Raw genomic sequence first — 22,317 nt, forward strand, 5'->3', positions numbered from 1 at the left:
GTGTAGCTTATAAACAAAAAATACTTCTCTCAGTTCTGGAGGTTAGGAAGTCCGGAATAACTTCAGAGAAGTCAGGGTAACTGCAGATTTGGGGTGTGGTGAGGGCTCTTATCCTACTCATAGGAAGCTATCATCTCTGAGTCCTCACACTTTGGAAGGAGAAAGGGATCTCTCTTGGGCGTCTTTTATAAAAGTACTAATCCCAATCATAAGGGCTCCTCCTTATAACCTAAATACCCCAGAGTTCCCATTTCTTAATCCCATCATATTGGGGTTAAATCTGAGGGTACACAAACAAACCATAACATTGGTCCACTTCAATTAATACTGAATTCACTTTGCATTAGCCTCTATCTCCAGAATACCATCTTTGTACATATTCTGAAACAGCAAAGGGCAGCAGAGACCTTTTATCCACCAAATTCCAGCAATAATTTGCTCTGATACACACTTAATACAGAAATTAGTGTTGCTGCAATACTTACTTTATCCTTAAGTTAGCAAGACCATTTTTTCTTAGTTATCAAGCAAGGAGTTTTTAGATGAAGAGAAGATCTGAATAACCTCAACTAGAAAAAGGAAACTTGAAGTCAATAATATTCTTCTGTTCTATATATTTATATAAATAGGATTTTTAAAAAATCATTAAAGTAACACTGGTTTACAACACTGTAAAATAGATATTTTCTTTAGTAGAAATATTACAATCAAAATTATGAAACACTAAATACAGGACAGGACCTGGGACTATTCTACAAGTGCAACCAGTATTGAAAAGTTAGTTGCACCAGAAAACCATAACCCTCTATGTATTTATAATGTAAATTTAAATTCTGTTTCATTATTTTTAAAATTCAATTTATAACTTTTTCTAGTTTATCATCTTTTAAGAACAATAGTTTATATCCTTTTCCCAAATAGATATATAAATATATTTAAAAAGTATAAAAGTAACAATTTCATACTTTTAAATTTTTCTGATGAGAGTGAGTCTAGATATTACCCACTAGGAGAATCAGTACCAGCTGCACACACTTCCTCCTGTGGTGCACAATTATTGAATAGCAGACTGGTCTAAGAAAAACCTAGATCTTGGCTTCTGTAATCCCAAGTTCAGATCTTGACTCTGCTAATAGCTAACTGATATCTCTATTAAGTCATGTTCCTTCTTTGACCCTCAGTTTTCTCAATAGCCAAATTAAGCAGATTGCAAGAATTGCAAACCCTTATGGTTATTGGAACAAGGTACAGAATTGAATGAAATAGTGAGTTATAAATAATAGTATTGAGGGTAGTAACTAAGTCAGAGTATATTTGCTCAGTTTTTAAAATTATTTAAATTCAAAACTTAACACTACAAACCAGACAACAAATCCATGAACCAGATTCAATGTGAAAGTTGCCAATTTGCAGTTCATGAACCAGGTACTCTTTAAAGCACAGTCATTAAATGCTATGCCTGTATAAATGAGGAATAGGCTAGCCTCTAGATGACCAGTGCTGAGTAGTAATAAGCATGGAAGAAAATCCTCTAAAAGGCTTTTATGTGTTTTATTGTTTTAAGAATGATGAAATATCATATAAGAGCATACATAAAGGACTAGAAAGGGAAATGCATGATCTAATTCAGTGAAAGAATATCATTTGTCCCAACTTTATCTAAACAATGTACCATTGAATTATAATCCCTGTTCAGTTCTCTAGTTGGGTATTCCCAATCCAAGTCAAAGATTCTTTCAAATTCACCAAACTGCAGCCTGGACACTGTGCTGATGCCAAGAGATCTGTGGGAAATCATATTCATGTTCTTTTTTTTTTGATTCAACAATATATCTGATTGGTTATTTTTCACTATTGCATCTTTTAACTCTCAATTTGTTCCAGGTATTATTGACAAGAACTTAATTCCAATTAGAATATTAAATGAGGCATTTGACTTTTTTTTTCGATCCTTTAGACTTTAAGGAAGCAGCTTAATAGTAGTGGATGTTGTATTTGCAGAAACAACGAGGGTCTTTGACACACATTCTAACTACAGGGAGATGTTTGGCAGACTTGGGACAGATTCTAATTTCCTGCTCTCTCAATAGTCAGTATTTAGCACACAGAGATTTTCTGTCACTGACCAGCATGTATCTTTCCTTTCATTTTGTACATCTATCAATTGTTTTATTGTGTATCTATCAACTGTGTTTTATTGTCTCTAGCCCCGGCTATTTCTTATGTTATTTTAATAGGCAAAAATAAAAGGTGAATGTCACAAGATGCTGTGTTTCTATAATTGCTCACAGTAAAGAGATGTTGGGACCCAACTATTAGTTTTGAGGCCCTTTTCATAGGAGTTTAATTAAAAAGCAAAAACAATGAATAAGAAATAGAGTGAAGAATAAAAAGGAGCAAAAATTTAATCTTTCTTTTTTTTTTTTTTTTTTTTACTGGCTAACCACCCTGCTTATGATATGTTATCCCATTTATTCTTGTAATTGGCTATTTTCTGTTTTAAATGCCTTTTATTCATGTCTGCCTCTTTCCTTTCAGTTTACGGGCCTTGTGGTCACCACATTATCTTTCTCTTCCAAATCAGTTGACATTTTTATGAAGAGTTTGCAAAGTGGTTGGCTCAGAGAGTGGCATCCAGATCATGAAATGCCATGCAGTAGACCCCCTGCAAGGCACATTCTGGTATATAACACAGGAGTGACAGTGTTTTTAGGGAATCTGTTCTTTATTTAGGATGTATGTAGTGTTCTATGAATAAATAGGAATCATTTTAAAAATGTAAAACTTATAGCATCACCATAGTACATATTTCCATTTGCTACTTAATAACATTTACGAGTAAGGGGAAAATTTTCTTGTTTTAAAAGTGACCCCAAAATTATCATGCTCAGTGAAATAAGCCAGAAAGAAAAGAAAAATACCGGATGTGTTCACTTATAAGAGGACTGTAGAGGATCCAAATAAGGGGTCGGGGGAAAAATGTAATTATAATAAAGTGAAAAATCAACAAGCAACTATAAACCAGAGACATTCTGCAGGGGAGGAGAAGGGAGTTGGATCAAAACAGGGGTGGGAAGAGCACAAGGGACTATGGTGATGGTTCCTGGGGTGAATGGGTGGTAGGAATTTCACGGGACTCTAACCAAGATGAGAAAGCATGCATTGTACAAAAATGAAGAACGATGTAAAAATATATATTTAATAAATAAATAAATAATAAAAGTAACCCAAAATTTTAGGGGCTCTATAGTTTGTCCCTGAAAACTATTCAGATTTGTATTTCTGTAAGCATAGGCCACTGGCTTAGACCATTGAGGGATGGGAAGTCCATATCAATTTATGATGTGGCGACAATGGGTGGTAATCAAATATGATAATCACATTTTTTATTTGACAGGAAATAAATAACTAAACATTAAGATAATCATCATCTGAATTTGTAAAGTCAGCTGACATGAAAGGCATATTTTTCCAGTGGTCCAAATAATATTTGTATTGATTCATTTTTCAGATAGTTCTTAGAAGCCTGCACTTTCACTGTTATATGTGGTCCCAAACAAACAAACAAAAAAGCCACTTGCTAATTGAAAACATTTATTTGTAGGTGTCAGGTTGACCTGTCCGTCCTCAGCAGGGAACAGACACACAAGTTGGAGCTGCAGCTGGAAGAGGGAGAGGGGCACCTGGTGCTGCTGGTCACTCTGACAGCTTCGGCCACAGTCAGTATCTCTGACCTCTCTGTCAACTCCCTGGAAGATCAGAAAGAACGGGAGGAGATATTAAAGAGATATGTACGTATGTAGCCTTCCTCTTTCAGAGTCATATATGACTAGTTGAGATTACAATAATTTACCTGGAATGACAGAATCATTTCTGAAAATCTGTCTGATAGATGACTCAGCAGAAGCAGAAAACTGGGCAGATGCAAATGCCACACTCCTTTGCAGAAGCAACTGTATTACTCCTGATGTCAAGAAAGTGGATCTTGTCTAGTCTTTCACAGCAAATTACAGATTCTGAGGGTCTATTCTTGATTTGTCATGCAGCAAATGATCATGCAAGGAAACTCCCCAGAAAGGAAAGTCAAGTTTATAGGACATAACTTTAAAATTTATTCATTGATTCATTGTAACTGCAGTGTGAAGTTTATCTTCCAAATTTGGAAAGGAGTTAATGGTACTTAAGTTAATTAGTAGCTTGGTAACTAGAGTATTCAGAGCAATAATTTTTAAATTCCAATTGCTTAGAAAAATCTTATTTCACTCCCGTAATGTTTTTCAATTGAATAAGAAATATGATTAAAAGAAAGTCTCCTAACCTTGCAATCAAGTGTACAGTGATAGGGTGGAATGATGAATCACTGAAATAACTACCCGTTTCAAATTTTACCAAACCAAAAAAATTCACAACCAAATCTACCTGTTTCCGGCATCCTCATACTATTCACTGCTCACCATGCAGTTTTCTTGAATTAACAGAGAGGGGAGCTCTTACTCCACCATTCTCTCTCAGTGGCAGCTCAGAAAAAGTAAATGCCTCAGTACCCATGAAACTGGGGGGAAAAAAAGCTTTTCCACTTAAAATTACAAAGATCGTATTGTACAATGCTGCCAGGTGTTTAGAAGGCTCCTCTAGACACTCAGCCATGAAACCAAGCTCTGACTAACAAAGAACCGCTTAATTTTTTTTTTTAAGATTTTAAAATATTCCTATTTGCTGACTGACATCCTTTCAATAACTGAATTTAATAAAGATGTACCTTATCAGGCTGTGCAGATAACATGAAGTGCTGGTACTAATGCTCTACAATATTCTTCAAACAGATTAGCAGGATGTGCGCTTCAGCAAATTTATTCTGGCTATCTCCACTGAATCAGCTGTCTGCTAATGCTTGTACAACTCATCCACCAATGGTGTTATCATAAACAGTTTAATAGAGGTGACTTAGCAAGGCTAAATAGTATATATTTTTAAACTACCTAGAGCCTAAGGTGTTCAGTGGCATCTTCTACTATATAATTGCAGTTATGAAAATTATTTTACAATTTGGTGCCCACCAAACTTACTCTCCCCTTACCAGAAGTGAATCTCACAAATTAAAACAATTTTAAAGGAATTAATTGGCATTGTAATATAAAAATTATTCTAGGTATTATGATACTGTATTTGATGGATTAATATTTTGACATGATCCCATATATTAGAATGATACTGCAGGGTAGGTAATTAGAAATAATCCAACTCTTATTGATTCTCTTTTTTCTTTTGCTGGATGGGATTCCTTAAATCAGCCTTTTTTACTCAGGATTTGAATATTTGCTTCCAGGACCTTCTTTCAAATGTTAGTTATTTCAATGAAATGTAAAATAGTATGTAGATGCCTCACTTAATTCTCAGATTATATTGTGCCCAATATATTAAAAAGTGAACCATGCTTTAATATAATTTCTTTTTAAGTGCTGACTTTCCAGCACAGTTCTGCATCTCCTCTCGGGACATATTGCTAAGCAGCTACTGTATGCAATATAGCACATGTGTTATAATTACTTATAACAATACAAGGACAAAGACGTGTATTTTAGACATTTGTGTTTCCTTTTTATTAGACAGATTATGAAATGAATGAATGCGCTCTCATGCCTGAAATATCACTTGCCTCGAGAAACACATAAAGGATGTTATTTAGAGAATTGTATTTCCTTATAAGAGCATGTATATTTTTTAGAGTTTAGGTTAAACTTAAGAATTTGAATTGGCACTGACGTGGTAAGAAAAGTAAACGAATTGCCCCACTTTCATATGAAACAAGCCTGAAAATGCTCTGCATTGCTGTCATTCAGCTGTTCATTATTGAGCATTGAAGCCCCACAAATTAAACAGACATTACTGTGTGAACCATTATTTGATCACCACATTTTGAAAAGATGGCTAATTCCATTTTTTCTTTTTTTCTTTCCTCTTTTGGGGGCAGGAAAGCAAGGAAGGTCAATAGGGGCGGGTAGTAATGGGTAGTAGACCAAGAGCGATTGTGTGACCTTTTCAGAACGGGTATGCTGAACCCTTGCTCCCCCTTGTCACAGTTTAAAAACCAGAGAAGCTAGTTTAGAGAAGAAGTTGTTAGCATTCCATTTTTATTATGACATTTCACAGTCATCTGATTTAATGTCCCTTGACCGGATTGTCCACCGTGAGACGATGGGCTTGAAATGTTATTTAGAGCATTGATAAAAGGTGAGCGGTTCTAAGATGACAGCGAGTCATAAGGCTGGTGGTGTGACATTAATTTTCTCCATAACAGAGATGGAATAAGACGTCACGGTGACAAGCTGTCAATCAGCTCTGGCCCCTCAGAGCATCTCGATGCCATAGGATGGGGTATTGCCTCTCCCGTAATAGAGCTGAACTGAGATGCTCTCCCTGACAGCTGCTGCAGCCATAGAGAAAATATATTATACAGCCTTTCATTAAAAAAATAAAGAGGACTCCTCTCCAGAGCATTTCAATCTTTTCCCATCTATTGAGGGCTGAAAGGATTCACAGCAAATCATAGATTCCTCTGCTATGGAAATTTCTGGCTTCAGAAGCCATCCAGGTTTTGAGGCCTTCTAAAATAACCATAAATAACAAGGCAGGAATATCTCTTGATGAAGCAGTTATATTTTTAAACCAATATATTTAAGTCTTTTGCCTTTTTTTTTTTTTGGAGTTCTTATTATAATCGATGTTATCACCAGTCTAAACAGTTAAAATTTGCAATAAATTACTGAATGTCAGCTGACTAGAGGAGAGGAAACCTGCAAACAATAATTGCCCCCTCCAGATGGAAAGGCAAACACAGGAGCCGAAGGTCCAGAAACGGTGTGTCTGCACCAGGAGGTGACTGGTAGGGGACGACTCAGACTGGGTGGCATTTGTTCTAGTCACGATGCAACTTGGTATAAATTGCTCCTGAAAATTAAAATCAATAAAACTCTTCTTCTTCATTAGGTTAGGAGACTGAACTTAGTTTATAGCACTGGGTAAGATAAGATCATTATTACATTAGAAAGGCAGCATGTCTACAAACCTCTGTGTTACAAACTGCTGTCTAAAGTGTACCCTGTTCAACTCTTAATTTACAGGCCTCTAAATGGAGAGAGAAGTGCACTTTTACTGAACCCTGTCAAGGGGTAGTTTGAATAGATTTTTGATGATAAACAACTGTTTAAAAACAATAAAAGATTAAGAGCTAATCCTTGTGCTAAACACTGCTTTTTAAAAGTTAGGCTATGAGATTACACACATTTCTGCATTTCTTCCTCTCAGTATGCCAAGGTCATAGCTCCAGTGTAAACAATGACTAGGCATATGGGACTGATAAAGATAATACCACAGTAAGCTATGGCTTGTCAGTATTCTCACATTCTTCATACAAGGATGGGAATGTTCTCTAGCAACATTTTAATAGAAAACTTTATTAGGCAAAAGCATCATATGCTCCCTGGTCTTCAGCATTTTAAAGGTTATAGTAAAGCAGAACATTTAATTTACTGAGGAGAAATGATGGTCTTTCAGAAGAAAAATTTATGAATTACAAATAAACAGTTGCTTATTTTATAAGTTTGTTTTCCTAAGTATTTCTGCCCATTAATTAGAATGCTGACTAATTATATTGGTATCCTTCTTTTAATTATACTATGCTTGTTAACACATTACTGTTATTAACAAGATTAGGTTTTCTCATTTTGATTGTACTCTTCTAACAAAACTTCTATACTTCTATATCTGTGTAGACTAGAATGACAAAGTTAGAAGCTAAGAAAAATTTCTTATCATTTTTGAGTTTATTTTTAGCAATCATTTTGATTGATGTTAGAAGATAATACATTATCTTCTTTTAGATCTTTTACCTAAAAGGTTTATAGAACTATATGTCTTTTGAATTAATATTAGAAAATAATATTTCAAAAATTTAATCCTCATCTCACATGTATAGTTTACAAACTCACCAAGAAGTATATATAGTAAGAAAATAATTAATTTAATGTTGACATTCTTATTCCCAAAATCTAAGGAGCATTACATAACTTATAACTAAGCATCAATATTAAGGCTCACAAGCCTCCAACCATCATACCCACAGATGAAAGATTTCTTGGAATGCTTGGTAATGAAAATTAAAGAAGGAACAAATATATCTTACTTTATAATTTATATTTCACAATCTCCTTATAGCTATTTATGAGGAAGAAATGTGGTATTTTTATTCTTTCAAAATATCAAACACAATATCATACACAAAATATCATACACAAATTAACTCAATAAAAAAATTAAAAAGCTAGATATTTATATAGCAACAATTATCTACATAAATATATACATGTGTGTATGTGAATGCATGCATGTTTATGTGTGTAAATGTGCATCATTATGATAGAAGAGTAATCTATGTAGAAAAAACATAAATATCTCTTTGAATCACTTAAGCAGCACCCTGAGATCAACCATAAAATTTAATGTTTTCTCAGTGTATTCTTTAAGATTCTTTCAAACCTTTCCTTTCTTTCAGGGTCCTTTGCGGATATTTCACAACCTAAAAGATGTGGGATTCCTCCAGGTGAAAGTAATCAGAGCAGAAGGGTTAATGGCTGCTGATGTTACAGGTGAGAAATGATGCAATTCTTCCAGTTGCATGTATGTGTGCACATGTGTGTGTATATATATATGTATGTGTGTGTATATATATGTATGAATGTATATATATACTGAGGTGCATGCAACCCTAGTCAATGTTTGAATTCTCATTTCACCTGAATCAATCATCAAAGTAAATGTAAGATTTCATTTTATTTTTTGGAGATATCATCACTTTATTCAGATATTTGATAGTGATAGAGTAGATTAATATCTAATTTTCCAAGTTAAGAGACCTAAGACTGTTTCCAAAAGAATTCAGATCATGTTTGATGGCACTAAGATTTACCAACCACCTGACTTTTACACTCTACTTTTTACAAATGGAGGGTAAGTATTAAAAATAACCAATAAAAGACAAAATAACTTTTGAATTGTTGCCTTCTCTAATATTCAATCAACCTAGTGGGAATACTTCTTCCTAGTTTCATCAGTTTGGGGTAATACTCTCTCATCTTCCCCCAAACAGTATTGGCTTCACTCAGGTAATGTCCAACAGGCCAATACCTATAATTCAAATATACATGAAATCTCTTGCATAGTTCACTGAAAAGTTCTAATGAATAATATTCAATTACTTGGTATGAACCCTTGGTATTTATGCTGCTCTTTAAATTCCTTATTTGTCCAAATTATTTAGCACACCCCGGATATAATCTGGATTCACATGAAGCATCTAGCATCTTCTAAGCTTTTTTAACACAGCAATAGAAATACCAAAATTAGTCTGCCTCTTAACACTTCCTGATTTGGATATTGCTTCTATGACATATTAATTAATTGGATGATGGAATTATTTTATCTATTTCCAGAATTAAATCATTGTTTTGAACTGCAGCTATATGACTATTCATTCATTGTTTAATTTCATAAAAATTGGGAGGGAGCTTTGTATCATTCCTTAAATTGTCCATCTAAAGATGGGTGGTAGGGGCCTCACTGGTGTCACAAGGGTTAAGCATCAGCACTATGAAGCTATCAACAGCCACTGAGGCACGAGTTCTATCCCCGGCCAGAGAGGTGACCCACATGGTGCAGCAGTCCTCTCCTGTCTCAAGCACTGCCCCCTCAGCAGTGTATTTCAGTCAATCTGCCTGTTCGTTCCCCACTCTGTCTCTGGTGAATCCTCTCACACACACCACCACTCTTCTGGCCTGCAACCCCAGCTCTTGTATGCATAAATAAATAAATCTTTAAAAATAAATAAATAAAGATGGCTGATAAATAGGACTGACCAATTTTGTACAAGTTTTACTACTCCTGCAACTATATACTTATTTGTGAAATATATTTACCATTGCAAATGTTGAGAAAATTAACCTTAACAAGGTAGCTGATTTATTTGAAGTAGAAAAATGTACTTTTCCTACTATGTGAAAGCTTGTTCCCTGTGCACTTCTTTAATTCATTGAACAGAATCAAAACCAAATTAAAAGATGACATTCCTTAAAACTAAAATAGCAGATGTTTGTTCCAAAATGACAATGTTTTAAAAATTGTTAATATTTGCATAACATCAAGTGACTATTGTGTGATAAAAATAAAAATGTTGAGAGTTTACAGTTCTTTAAAGAGGTAATTACCAACTCATTGTAACCAAGAAGATACTAAAAACTGTCAAACATTCTTTCAAAATAGGCATACCTGAAAGTAGTAGGAAAGAGTATAATAATATTTTCCCTTACATGCTGGGCTGGGTCCTGTTACATTCATTCATTTTCTTTTTTATTTCTGGTATGATCATAATCAAATTAATTTGGGCACAATCTTTTTTTATTATCATGCTGCCTATATTGTTAGAACCAGCAGTCAACAATGAATGACTGACTACTGTTCTTTTTATATTTATTTTGGACACTGACTTAAAGGCTGGAATAGGAAGCCAGAATTGCTTTTACAGTGCAGAGTTTATGCCTGGCCTCTGACTCCCAGCAGCGGTAAATTCAGAAGTTCATGGCAGTGACATTCACCATCATGGGAGACACCTTTCCTTTTCTTCACGATTTTCTGTATAGGAGTGCTGAGCAGTAAACACGTGAAAACTGGAAGAAAAGCCTAAAATAATCAGTATCTTAGAGGAGCAGCAGGTGCTAAGACACATCACGGGGTATTTATAGTGGGCCACAGTAATTTCTTATGGAAATATTTTAAGTCCCATTTATTTCATAAGCTTGGATACCTGCCATTACACAAGTTGCATGCAATTATGTAAGTTTGTCTATCTTGGTGAGAAGCTGTCATTGCTTTTACAACTTCATGAATATGCAAATGGTGATTGCCCAGTTGGCCACTGTGCCACAGTGGAAGTTAAAGTACATAGACTTTCAAAATTGGAAAAAATAGATTTATTTCTTTCCTAATGGTTCTATGTAAATTAATGTGAATAACAATAGCCTTTTCCATAGGGAGTCAATGAGACATAATTTTGACTTGAGTAAAATGAACTTTAATTTACAGAATACTAAATAACAGATTCTCCATTTTCCCCTCTAGTTTTAGGGATATAAATCTAATGATTCCTCATTGCACACTGACCTTATAATCTAATGTGCTCTGAATTGAACAAGAGAGATGTTGAACTATTCAGGGGCAAGAGGATAATTCAGTCTTTGACCTTGCTCACTCTTGGACTTCTTGTGGTCTTCATGACATTTGTGATTGTGGCAGAAACTGAGGACCATATATTTAAGTCAGAAATATCTGAATATACTACAAATTTTTAAAATAGTCTTTAATTCTGGAAAGGCTAAATAACTTGTATATACTTTATCTCTTGTTCAAAGATGAACTTTTAAAAATATGTTGTACCTCTCAGTGGATAATCATAGCCAGGCTCTACAAGCTATTAAACAACAGTTTGAAAAATGGGAATTGAGTAAATAGTGCTGTCTTCAGATCCTCAAATTAGCATCCACTTAGGAGTGTTGTGGATGGAAGAGGGAGATTTTAATCACTGATAACGCTCTGCTAAGTAAGAATTAGAGTATTTTCTGACCTAGTATAAACAAGACTATTACTCTAAGATGTTAGACAAGTCTATCAAGACGAAGTCATATTTAACCAAATTTGCTCTACTTTTAAAATACATTCAATGATCCAAAAACATAAGATTAAAGCACCATAGTTTAAGCAAAAATTTTTAAACGATAGTATTCCATCATTGAGATGAGCACAGGAAAGGAAGATTCTGTAATCTTTTAAGTAGCCATCAATCTTACTGCAGTTACAAAGAATTTTTTCCTTTCAAAATGTAAAATTTTTCTTTTGTTACAACACATTCATTGAGAAACATTGTGATACTGTATTAACTCTGTGTGAATAAAGAGCAATTGAGACTCTTTGAATGAGCGAGTGTAAAGCACAAATTACTTTTTAATGAAACCCTCAATTCTTTCCCTTTCCACAAAAAGCCTATAGCCTTGTTCAGCTGAACACTGCTACAGTAGGTCACTTCAGTTAAGCCCCTAATAAACTGTTGATAGTCGAGGGTAGTTTTTTCTTCAGTCTCAATAGCCCAGTGTTGGACAGTGCACTTCAAATCATTAAGGTTAATACAGATTTAAAAAAGAGATTAACTCTGGTGGTTAAGGCCTCAATTTACAACTCCCACACATACACATGCATTGAGCGAGGCACAAGAGTGGATTGAAATTTCAGTCAAATTGTGGGCAGCCTTTCACAGCCTGAGAAAGTAGCACTCTGGTTTTAAAAGTTAGTCGGCTAAATTCTTCCTGACAGAAAAAGTTTGATGAACTGAAAAATACTGCTCAATACAACTTACTTACCTTTCAACTAACCAGTGAAAAGGTTAATGTCTCTCTGCACCATCAAAGCAAATCCTAGATACTGACTGGCCCTGCGTTCACTGGGGGAGATTCTCCCTACTGCTAAATCGAGTGTTCCTTAAAACTGGTCAGATTGTGAGGAGAGAAAGGCCAATGAAGGGGAATTTTTTTTCTCTTTGGTGGTGGGAAAGCGTTCATGTTGGAATTTGTCTTTTTTAGCTTTTAATTATGCTTTTCCTTGGACAAGGCCTAATTTCTGCTTTCAACAGAACATTTAAAGTCTTCTATATTGAGAGAGGCTTTCTTCACAGAGTATTTAGACCTGGCCTATTGGTTCTTTCAAGTTCTAAAAGAAGAAAGAGAAAGGGTTCCTCTCCTCAGCCCCTCCCCTTCATTTTCCCCTGGGTTGTTTTTTTGAGCTCCCCAGGAAGAGGTCGCAGCCTCCCAGGGGAGACCGGCCACTCAGTTTCAGAAACAGTGATATAGGAGAACTGTGAAACCCTTTCAAAAGATGCCCTACCTTTTCACTCTATTAGAGGTACACTAATATAAAACTTCTCCACCCCAGGTGAATTGATCTCTCAAATTAATGCACGATCTCTTTCAGGAAACAATAGAGGGAAAGAGAGAGAAAAGGAAGAGAGGGAAAGAATTTTACAATTAACATAATCTGTCATTGAAATGGTCCCATTACATGAGCATATCTTTTTCTATAACAAGGCGACACATAAAGGCTTTCAACTCACCAACCCCTTAGTCTGGAAAGCTAGGAGTCTTAAGAGACATGTTTACTACCCCTTTATTTGCATAGGCTTTGCCCATGTTTTTCTTTAGGAAAACTGTCTTCTTTGTTGGAAAATATTTAAGTAACAAAACAGCAGAAAAAGACATGCTACAGTTTTTTTATCAGCTTCCGTGAGAGTCTTATTATCTTAAGAAATAACAGTTAGCAGCTCAGATTCATTAGCAGAGCTAAATTTAAGCCCCATTTGACAGGCTGCCTAGAAAACATTTTGTTTTGCTGTCTGTGGGCTTTAATTAAGATGTGTTCAATTTCAGTTCTCTTCAGTCTAGCCCCCCCACCCCCAACTTGCTGTGTCACAGCCCGGCGATCAGACACTTTTAGATGGTCCGGCCCATGACTTTGACCTTCTGCGCAGTCCGGCGTTCCCTGGGGAACCGTTCAACTCATGAGGTCTGATTTCACACTTCCAGGATGCCTCAGCTCTCTTAACAATGACAGGGAGACAAAGCCCTTTAGAGCAGGCCGCATGGGGACTTGTTTAAATTGGAAACCAGAGAGGAGTCAAGGAACAAGGTTATGGGCTACAGAATAGTGCTTTTAATAAAGAGCTCACAGCTCTGGCTCAGCTCAAAGAGGTCTACCTCTGTACAATTAATTGAGCCATTTATCTGGAGCATCTTAGGCCTCTACTTTCTCACAGAATTGCGTGGTAAATATCAGCTCAGAAGCAAATGAGATATGCATGAAATGAATTTTAACACTTTGATTACTGTGCCTCCAGTCTTCATTAAAAGTAAATTTATTTGTATTTCTGACCTCATTATCAGTAGGCTGCCTGCATTTTTATTGGTTCCTGTGATTTCCAGCTTGAGTATGTCGTGAAGGTATATTTTATACAGAGATTTAGATTTATTGTTCTTGGTATTTTCTCTGAACATTATGGGTCTATTCATAGCAAGAAAGTGAATAGGTAGCTATACAGAAAAAGGCAAGTCTGTTTTTTGAAAGTTTTATATACAGTTTTAGAAATGCCAACTATATATAACGTAGATAAGATATTGTCCTTTTAAAAAATTGACTTGTGGGTTACTCAGGCAAATTGCACAAGATATATGCAATTGTCGATTTGAGTGGCCCTCAGAATAAAGTGTCTCTATTGGAAGAAGTATCTGAGTATCCCCTTTATTGGAATTGTAGCAATATAATTTTTTAATAGCATGTGCCTTTAATTGCCATCATCACATTTAATAACATTGATGATATCTGATAGCTGAAACTTCAGATGTTATGATCACTATTTAAAACATACTGGAAAAAGAGAAAATATATATCTCTACATAGCTCTATTAAAAGTATTATATATAGTAAAAAGTCCATCTGAATTATCAAGGATAAAAATAACTTACCAAGTAAAAGGGAGTGAATTTGGATGTTATTCTGAATTTTTATTTTTACTATCTTAAAATTATGTTGCTTGAAAAAACTCTGATACAGAATGTATTAAAATTTCCCAAGCCAAGTATGTTTTATTTTCATTATATAACCTAAAGTTGTCTCTCTTTGTTTTTTCATAATTGAGTTTATAGAAGACTATTAAATATATTGTATACTTGAAAAGAAATATTATCCAATTGATGTCACATCAAAAATATCCAACATTTGACATTCTTATCATTACAATATACCTTGTTTAGAAAAAAAATTACATATACATGTATATTAAATGTCAATACTATATAAATCTCTTCCTTAAGGACGAGACTGAACAAGTAAGGCATCACGAGGAAAAAATGCAAATCATTGCTCTTCATTTTTTTATGTCACTCTCTCACATAGGAATAGGAGTTGCTTCCTTTAGTAATTGCTTTTTAAAGAACTAAACCATATTCTAATCACAGAAATGCAAAAGTGTTCTTCTAAAATGAAAATATCAAATATTTGTAAAAAGGGGAATTAAAACAATCGTTTTAACACAAGAGCTGGCTTGCCTTGAGTCTGAACTAGTGTTTTATAGGGAATTACAGAAATCATGTATGATTCATATGCAGGTCACATGGTTGGAAGATATTGCTCTGGAAGAATAGGTGGGATGACAAAAGACATTAATAATTGCTTTTGATATGCTCTAGAGGTGAAGGACTATGGGCTGAGAAAGTGGTGGTCCCACTATCAATGGGAAATGAGGGGGAAGAGAAATACTATAAAATAATTAATTGAGTTCTGTGGAACTAAGATTACAAAATTATCCTTTGAGTAAAGAAATAGAGAATTGCTGATTTAGCTTGGAGAGCTAGCTCCAGGATTTCATTCAGTGCTTAAAGGAATACTTTAATATGCTAGAAACATTGTTTCAAATTAAACTATTATTTATATTTTTGGTACATTGTGATATAGTTGTGTAAACAAGCAATGCATTTTCTAGAGCAGTAGATTAGGGAAAGGCTGTAAACAGAAAGTATCTGGAGGTAACTAGGCTTTTGAAAAAAAATTACTACAGGAATATTTGGGATATATGGTAGTATAGTTAGTCACATGAATGACTAAATGGTCAAACCCAAAGGCTGATTTATATATTAAAGCAGTGATGTCAATGGGATACTAAATGGAAGAATGGGGGCCTCCCTGGTGGCACAGGGGTTAAAGTCTCAGTGCTGTCAAGCTATCAACAGCCACTGCCACATGAGTTCGATCCCTGACCAGGTAGATAACACACATGGCGCAGCAGACCTCTCTTGTCTCTCCCACTGCTTCCCTCAGCAGTGTATTACAGTAGATCTGCCTTTTCTGCTCTCCACTCTGCCTCTGGTGAAACCTCTCATCCCCACACCTCTTGTCTGCATCCCAGTTCTTGTATGCATAAATAAATAACATAAATCTTAAAAAAAAAACAAAAAACAAAACTAGGGCCTCCCTGATGGCGCAGGCGGTTGAGCGCCGCACTGTGAAGCTGTCCGCAGCCTCTGCAGCATGGGTTCTATCCCGGCCGGCTGGCGAGAATCCCACATGGCGCAGCAAACCTCTCTTGACGTACCCGCTACTCCCCTCAGCAGTGTATTTTGTCAGTCTGCCTGTTCTGTTCCCCACTCTGTCTCTGGTGAATCCTCTCATCCTCCCATGCATCTGGCCTGTACTCTGCTTCTTGTATAAATAAATATATCTTTTTAAAAAAAAAAAACTAAATGGAAGAATACAGGACTGTTGTTGGTTTAACCTGTTCAATCTATTTGCTAATGACTGAGGAGATAATTCACTGCTTGCTTATCAAACTTGCAAGGCAGGGACAGTTAATTAATTTTATATGAGAGCAATATACAAAAATATATAATTTGCATGTCTATATACATATACACATACAAATATAATATACAATTTGTATATTATATATATATACATATTTCCATATGTATACAATCAGCAGACTGAAATAATAGGCTCACTTCAGCAAGGTGATTTTTAAAAAATACAATTCAAAAGATTTACGTGGGAACAAAATGATGTTGTCTTGTTTTGACAGTAGAAAATATAGAAAAGACGTTAGGATTTGAATAAGTTCCAGTAAAGTAGGTTATGCATACATACATCGATTTTGTTACATTGAATACAAGATGAAAATGTGAATGTTTCTTTCTTCTGAACTCATCAGACATGTTAGGGTACAGATTTACTATTGGAAGCTGTTCTTTAAAGAAGGATAAAAATAAACAAACCAGAGTGTTTTTGATTGGGATATTTGGTGTTTAAAAATCAAGACCATTGAGAAGAGCCCAAGCAGAATGATAATATTAACAATAATATAGGGTAACTAACATTTATTGAACCCTTATTACTTGTCAGACACTATCCTAAGTTTGGTACAAGAATTATCGCAATCTCAACAACAATCCAAGTCACCACTACTTTACAAATTAAAAAACTGGGGTGTGGCCACACACACACACACACAAACATACATACACACTCACACATACACCAGCTTGTAAATACCAAAGCAAGAATGCTGATTCATATCTATTCATTGAAGTCACCATTTTGTACCAGAAAAAGGAATATGGTCAAGGAGATATGATTTCTTTTGTCAATTATCAAAGGCCTGTTATGGAGAAGATGTAGCTAAGACTTGGCAAGGGGAGTAAGGGCCAAGGTTCAGATCCAGAGAACAAATTTCCTTCTAGAAAATTTAATCAGAAAATTTTAAGACAACTACAGGGTCTTTGGAGGCAGGAAGGACCTAAGAAAGCAAACTCTTATCTCACTTTCCAGAAAATAATACTAAAACAACATGGAAGAAACAAAAAAATTGCTGCTCTTGTCACATTAACATGTTGGGAACACACTGTGAAAACTGCTTATACTACTCCTGCATACAGTCTGCAGCAGCAAAATGGACTTCACATGCTCTCAGTTAATTGAGTTCTTATACCAAAATTTAGAAAGTCACATCTAGTGGGTGCAACCTAATAACATCTGCAATCCTCAACATCCTGCAAGGGAGTCTAGAAATATTGCTTTGACTCTTATAACCTCTACAATTCAGGAAGAGACACTACAAGGTAGTTAGAAGTGGAGTTCAGCAAGCCACCACACTATCTAATGCAGGAGGGCTGGTAACAAACATTTGTCAGATATTCTCTAAATAACAGATGCTGTGCCCTCCCCTTCCCATAATAATGATTTCATTGAAACATTAAAAATTACCCCAGAGGGGGCCTGCCTGGTGGCACAGGGGTTAAAGTCTCAGTGCTGTCAAGCTATCAATAGCCACTGCAACATGAGTTCTATCCCCGACCAGGGAGCTAACCTATATGGCCCAGCAGACCTCTCCTGTCTTGCCTGCTGCTCCCCTCAGCAGTGTACTTCATTAGATCTTCCTGTTCTGCTCCCCACTCTCTCTGATGAATTCTCTCACCCCCCCACACACCGCTGATCTAGTCCCCAGTTCTTGTATGCCTAAATAAAATAAATCTTTAAAAAAAATTACTCCAGAGAGCAAATCATACAGTATATAAAAGCTGCAGTCATAATTTTGTGTGAGAGGTAAATATGCATTTCTAAAAATATATAACTGCCAAAACAAAGATCAAAATATTCCTGTGGAGGTAGTGATTTCCTAGCCCATGATTACAGAGAGGATTCAAGCCTTATATGAGCTTTTGACGTTGTCCTCTGAAACTTCTTTCCAGTCCTCAGAATCTGATATTTTGTAGTAGGCAACAAAATGAATAACAGAATCTTGAATGGGTAGATAGATAAGAAGACAAATCCATCATTCTAAAGACAAAACCCTGACAGATGACAATTTTCAGTTTTATTGCCAAAAATATAAAAAGGTTCAATCACCTAGAATAGTACATATTTTTTTTAAGTCTAAGGAATTTTATCTCAACTAACTAAATGACTTCTAGAGAAGATTTTTTTTTAAGATTTGTTTATTTTTATACAAGAGCTGGGGTACAGGCCAGAGGCATGGGAGGGCAACAGGATTCACAGACAGAGCAGGGAGCAGAACAGGCAGATGACCGAAAGACACTGCAGAGGGGAGCAGCGGGTGAGACAGGAGAGGTCTGCCATGCCATGTGGGAATCTCCCTGGCCAGCTGGGAATCAAACCCACACTGTAGAGGCTGTGGACAGCCTCACAGTGCTGCGCTCAACCCACTGCACCACCGGGGAGGCCCTAGAGAAGATTATTTGAAACCTCATGCACTTCTGTGGAGAGTCTAATTGAATATATATTTACTCCAGGTCCTGAAGTATCTAGGATGGCTTGCAAAAACAAAGCAACTTGTAACCTTATACTCATTTTAGACCAGACAGTCTCTTTTCTTCTAATCTGTAAAAAGTCACTTGTGTTCCTATGTTAAATATTAATTGAAATAGTCTTTAAATGTCATTACCATAATTTAGCTAAACTCTTGGAAGCTTAGACATAATTTCTTCATATCCTCTTCTCATTTTATAGATCCCTATAACTTTCTTTTTCTTTCTTTTGCAGTTTCTTATTTGTCTTGGTTAAATTTCCTGTTCATCTGTCACAAATTTTGAGGTTCCCAGTATATACCAAAGTGTTTGAATTTTAGGACCCAGGAATGCATCGAGTTACACATAATACTATAAATATCCTTTGACATTTATCGTTCTAGATCCCAAGGGAAACAAACTCATATTGAACTTTGTTTCCATCGCACCTAACCATGATTGTCAAAGTGTGGCCCTGCAATCTCTGGGGATCCCCAAAAGTCATTCAGGGATATGTGAAGTCAAAACTATTTTCATAATAATCCTAACATGTTATTTGCCTTTTACACTCTCACTCTCATGAGTGAAAAATGGAGGTTTTCAAATTCTGCATAATGTTTGATCACTGTGAAGTTATATGGATTTATTACTGTTATTTTTGAATGAAAATTAAATCATTTTGCATGTTCTCATTTTTCTAAAATGGCAAATTTTGACTCCTATAACCCACATTTTAAAAAAGCTCTTTACAATCCTTAATTTTAAAGAATTTCCCAAGATCAAAATATTTAAAAATTGTTACGCAGCAATGATTCTCAGTTGGGGGGACAACAATATTGCTCTCTCGGGTGTTTCAGAGATTTGTAAGGGAATTAGTTGCCACAGTGACTGGGGACTACCGGTGTTTCATGGTTGGAGTTTGGGGAGGTTTTCAGGGCATTTTGTCATACAAAGCATTAGACAATCTTACCTATGGAAAATTTTCCATGTCAAGCATGACTAAATATAGCCATTGATGTAAGTTTTAAAATAGCTTCATGATTATGCAAGCCTAGATGGCAAACTGAAATACATATTTACTGAAAGCTAGTAAATTGCTGCCTTTCTACAAAGTAAACACCAAAGACCTCAGGCTGGCCTCCAAGGCACTTCAAGGTCTAGGTCTCATTCATTTCTTCTCTGACATGTTCTACTATTATTCCTGTTGCTCACTGAACCACACTGTCAGGCACCTTGTCCACCCCAGGCTTGTTGGCCCAGCTCTCCCTTCTCCCTAGAGCAGTTTTCTCCAAATACTCCCTTGACTACTCCTTTATTTCCTTCAGTTCCTGCTCAGGCTTCACCATCTCTCCAACTTCCCAGTTAAAAGTGTTTAAGCTGTGCCTCTCCCCTAACTCTCCAACCTCTTTATCTGAGCTATATTTTTTTCTGTTTTCCATGAGCATGTATCACTACAACAATATGTCCTACTTATTAATTATCTTAAATGTTTATTCTTTTTCTCCTCCCTCCTCACTATAAGGAAACTCCGAGAGAGGAAAGACCTTTCCCTTTTTTGTTAATATTGCCAGGTACATAATATCCACTCAATAAATATCTGTTCAGTAAATCAATATATGGTTTGTTATACACAGATTTCTATTTAATCCTCCTTTATAGTAGTGTTTTATTACACTAAGAATTATATTAAGTTCTGATATATAAGGGTCTGCTTTATTTTACTTCAGAATAATAAGGAAGGCATTATAAAATCTTCCATATGAAAAAAATATATTAAATATAGTGGATTGAGAGTCACAACTCCAGGGGGTCAGTTTTCCTGCTGCAGTGAAACCTGCTTCATGATTTAGTGAGAAAAGAGAAACCCTGTGATTATCACTTGGTTGCAGAATCAGGCCCAGTGGGGACCTAGTGAAGAGTTCAGTTAATGTAATTTTACCAATCAGATGTTTAAAATATGTTTAGGTCAGTCGATGAAAAAGGCTAAGGTCAAAGTCCTATCTCCAGTCATAAGGGGAGGATTGGAAGATGACCCCCACATCCATTGCTCTTTGTTTTGGCGGACCCTATGGAATTCTCTCAACTATAACATTGTTATATGTTATGATTGAAATTCCAGTTTGTAGAAAGGACAGATGGCAACCTTGATTATAATTTAAAAAAAAAGATTAAAGTATAGCCATTTCAAACTGGCAACTGAGAAAATTAAACCAAAGAGCTTAATTTGTGCAAGGTGGGCCCAAAATAAAAGACCCCCAAGGGTGTGAATTGCTTTCCATGCTATTGAAAGCCTCTGTTTTTCAGAGCAAGGCAACAAAGAGGTGGTCACTGGATCACCCCCTCCCATCACACACACATTTTTATAACACATCACATCCAGCAAACTGTGTTACTTGTCAGCAGCAAAATGACCCTAGACAAAGCCCACCACTGACGGATCAGGATTAACTTTCTATTCTGGGAGCAAAAAATAACATTCAGTATCTTTTGAGTGACTTTAATGTTGAAACCACTAGTTTGCACAAACTGAAGTTGTTCACTTGCCCACAAAACAGGTAGCAAGCAAGCAGGGGTGGTGCAGACTTTCCCACAGTTCTTTATCAATATGTCAGTGTGGTGACCTCAAAGAGCAAGGGCTAAGAGTAAGAGAGAATTAGCCAGTGAGTGCATCCCATTTAATCCTCAGTGCTGTTTGAAGATTGCCAGAAAAGATGCCCATTGGAGACAGTTCTGATGTTTGTTTTTATTGTTGTGAGAATGGCTTTTCATCATAAAAAGAATGGATGCAATAAAGTCTATGCTTTAAAATCTGTAATGGATTTAGTCCTATGAGTTAGGGTAAAAGAGTTTCTTTCTAATTTGAATGCCCTTGAGAGATTTTTTTTTCCTGTAAAAATCCATAGGGAAAAATACCCCTTAGTATTTCACGATTGTGGGTAAATGCATTAGTCCTAACATAATATTTTTACAAATCTATTTTATAGTAGTTATGTAGCATATCTCTTAGGTTTTTGTGTTACAGAGACCTCATTCATGGAAAACACAGATAGATTTCAGTTAAATATTCCTCATCATAAATTGTTAAAGTCTTCTTTTTATATAATTGCCCTACTTCTAAAATTGCTGGTGATAGAGAAGTGTAATCATCACAGATCACCAGGGTCATCCCCGCCGGGAAAAAGTCTTTACTTCTTTCCCCTCTTCCTGTTCTAGAGTTATAGAATGATGTGCTTTCTTCTCATTCTCTCATTGCATCCTTCACTTACCTTTATTACAGTGCTTTCAACCCTGCATTATAATTATGTATTTACATGTCTATCATGCCCACTAAATTGTGCGTGCTTGGAGAGTGGAACTATATCTTAATCATACTTAT

The 22,317-nt window shown here is 35.7% G+C and overlaps 1 protein-coding gene across 16 annotated transcripts in view; it reads left to right on the plus strand.

The window, feature by feature from the left end:
* Positions 1-22,317, plus strand: part of MCTP1 (multiple C2 and transmembrane domain containing 1) — a gene marked incomplete at both ends in the record, with an annotated part of 477,275 nt that overhangs the window by 293,239 nt on the left and 161,719 nt on the right. For 15 of the 16 annotated variants that reach the window (XM_084233956.1, XM_084233964.1, XM_084233965.1 and 12 more), the window contains 2 exons: positions 3,605-3,791; positions 8,552-8,645. The exons of the other annotated variant lie outside the window; for it this stretch is intronic. In XM_084233956.1, the coding sequence (XP_084090082.1) occupies positions 3,605-3,791; positions 8,552-8,645 (281 nt within the window). The remainder of the gene's footprint in view (positions 1-3,604; positions 3,792-8,551; positions 8,646-22,317) is intronic. 16 annotated transcript variants of the gene reach the window in all.

The sequence above is a fragment of the Talpa europaea genome (assembly GCF_964194135.1).
Source record: "Talpa europaea genome assembly, chromosome: 5".
Classification (NCBI taxonomy): domain Eukaryota; kingdom Metazoa; phylum Chordata; class Mammalia; order Eulipotyphla; family Talpidae; genus Talpa; species Talpa europaea.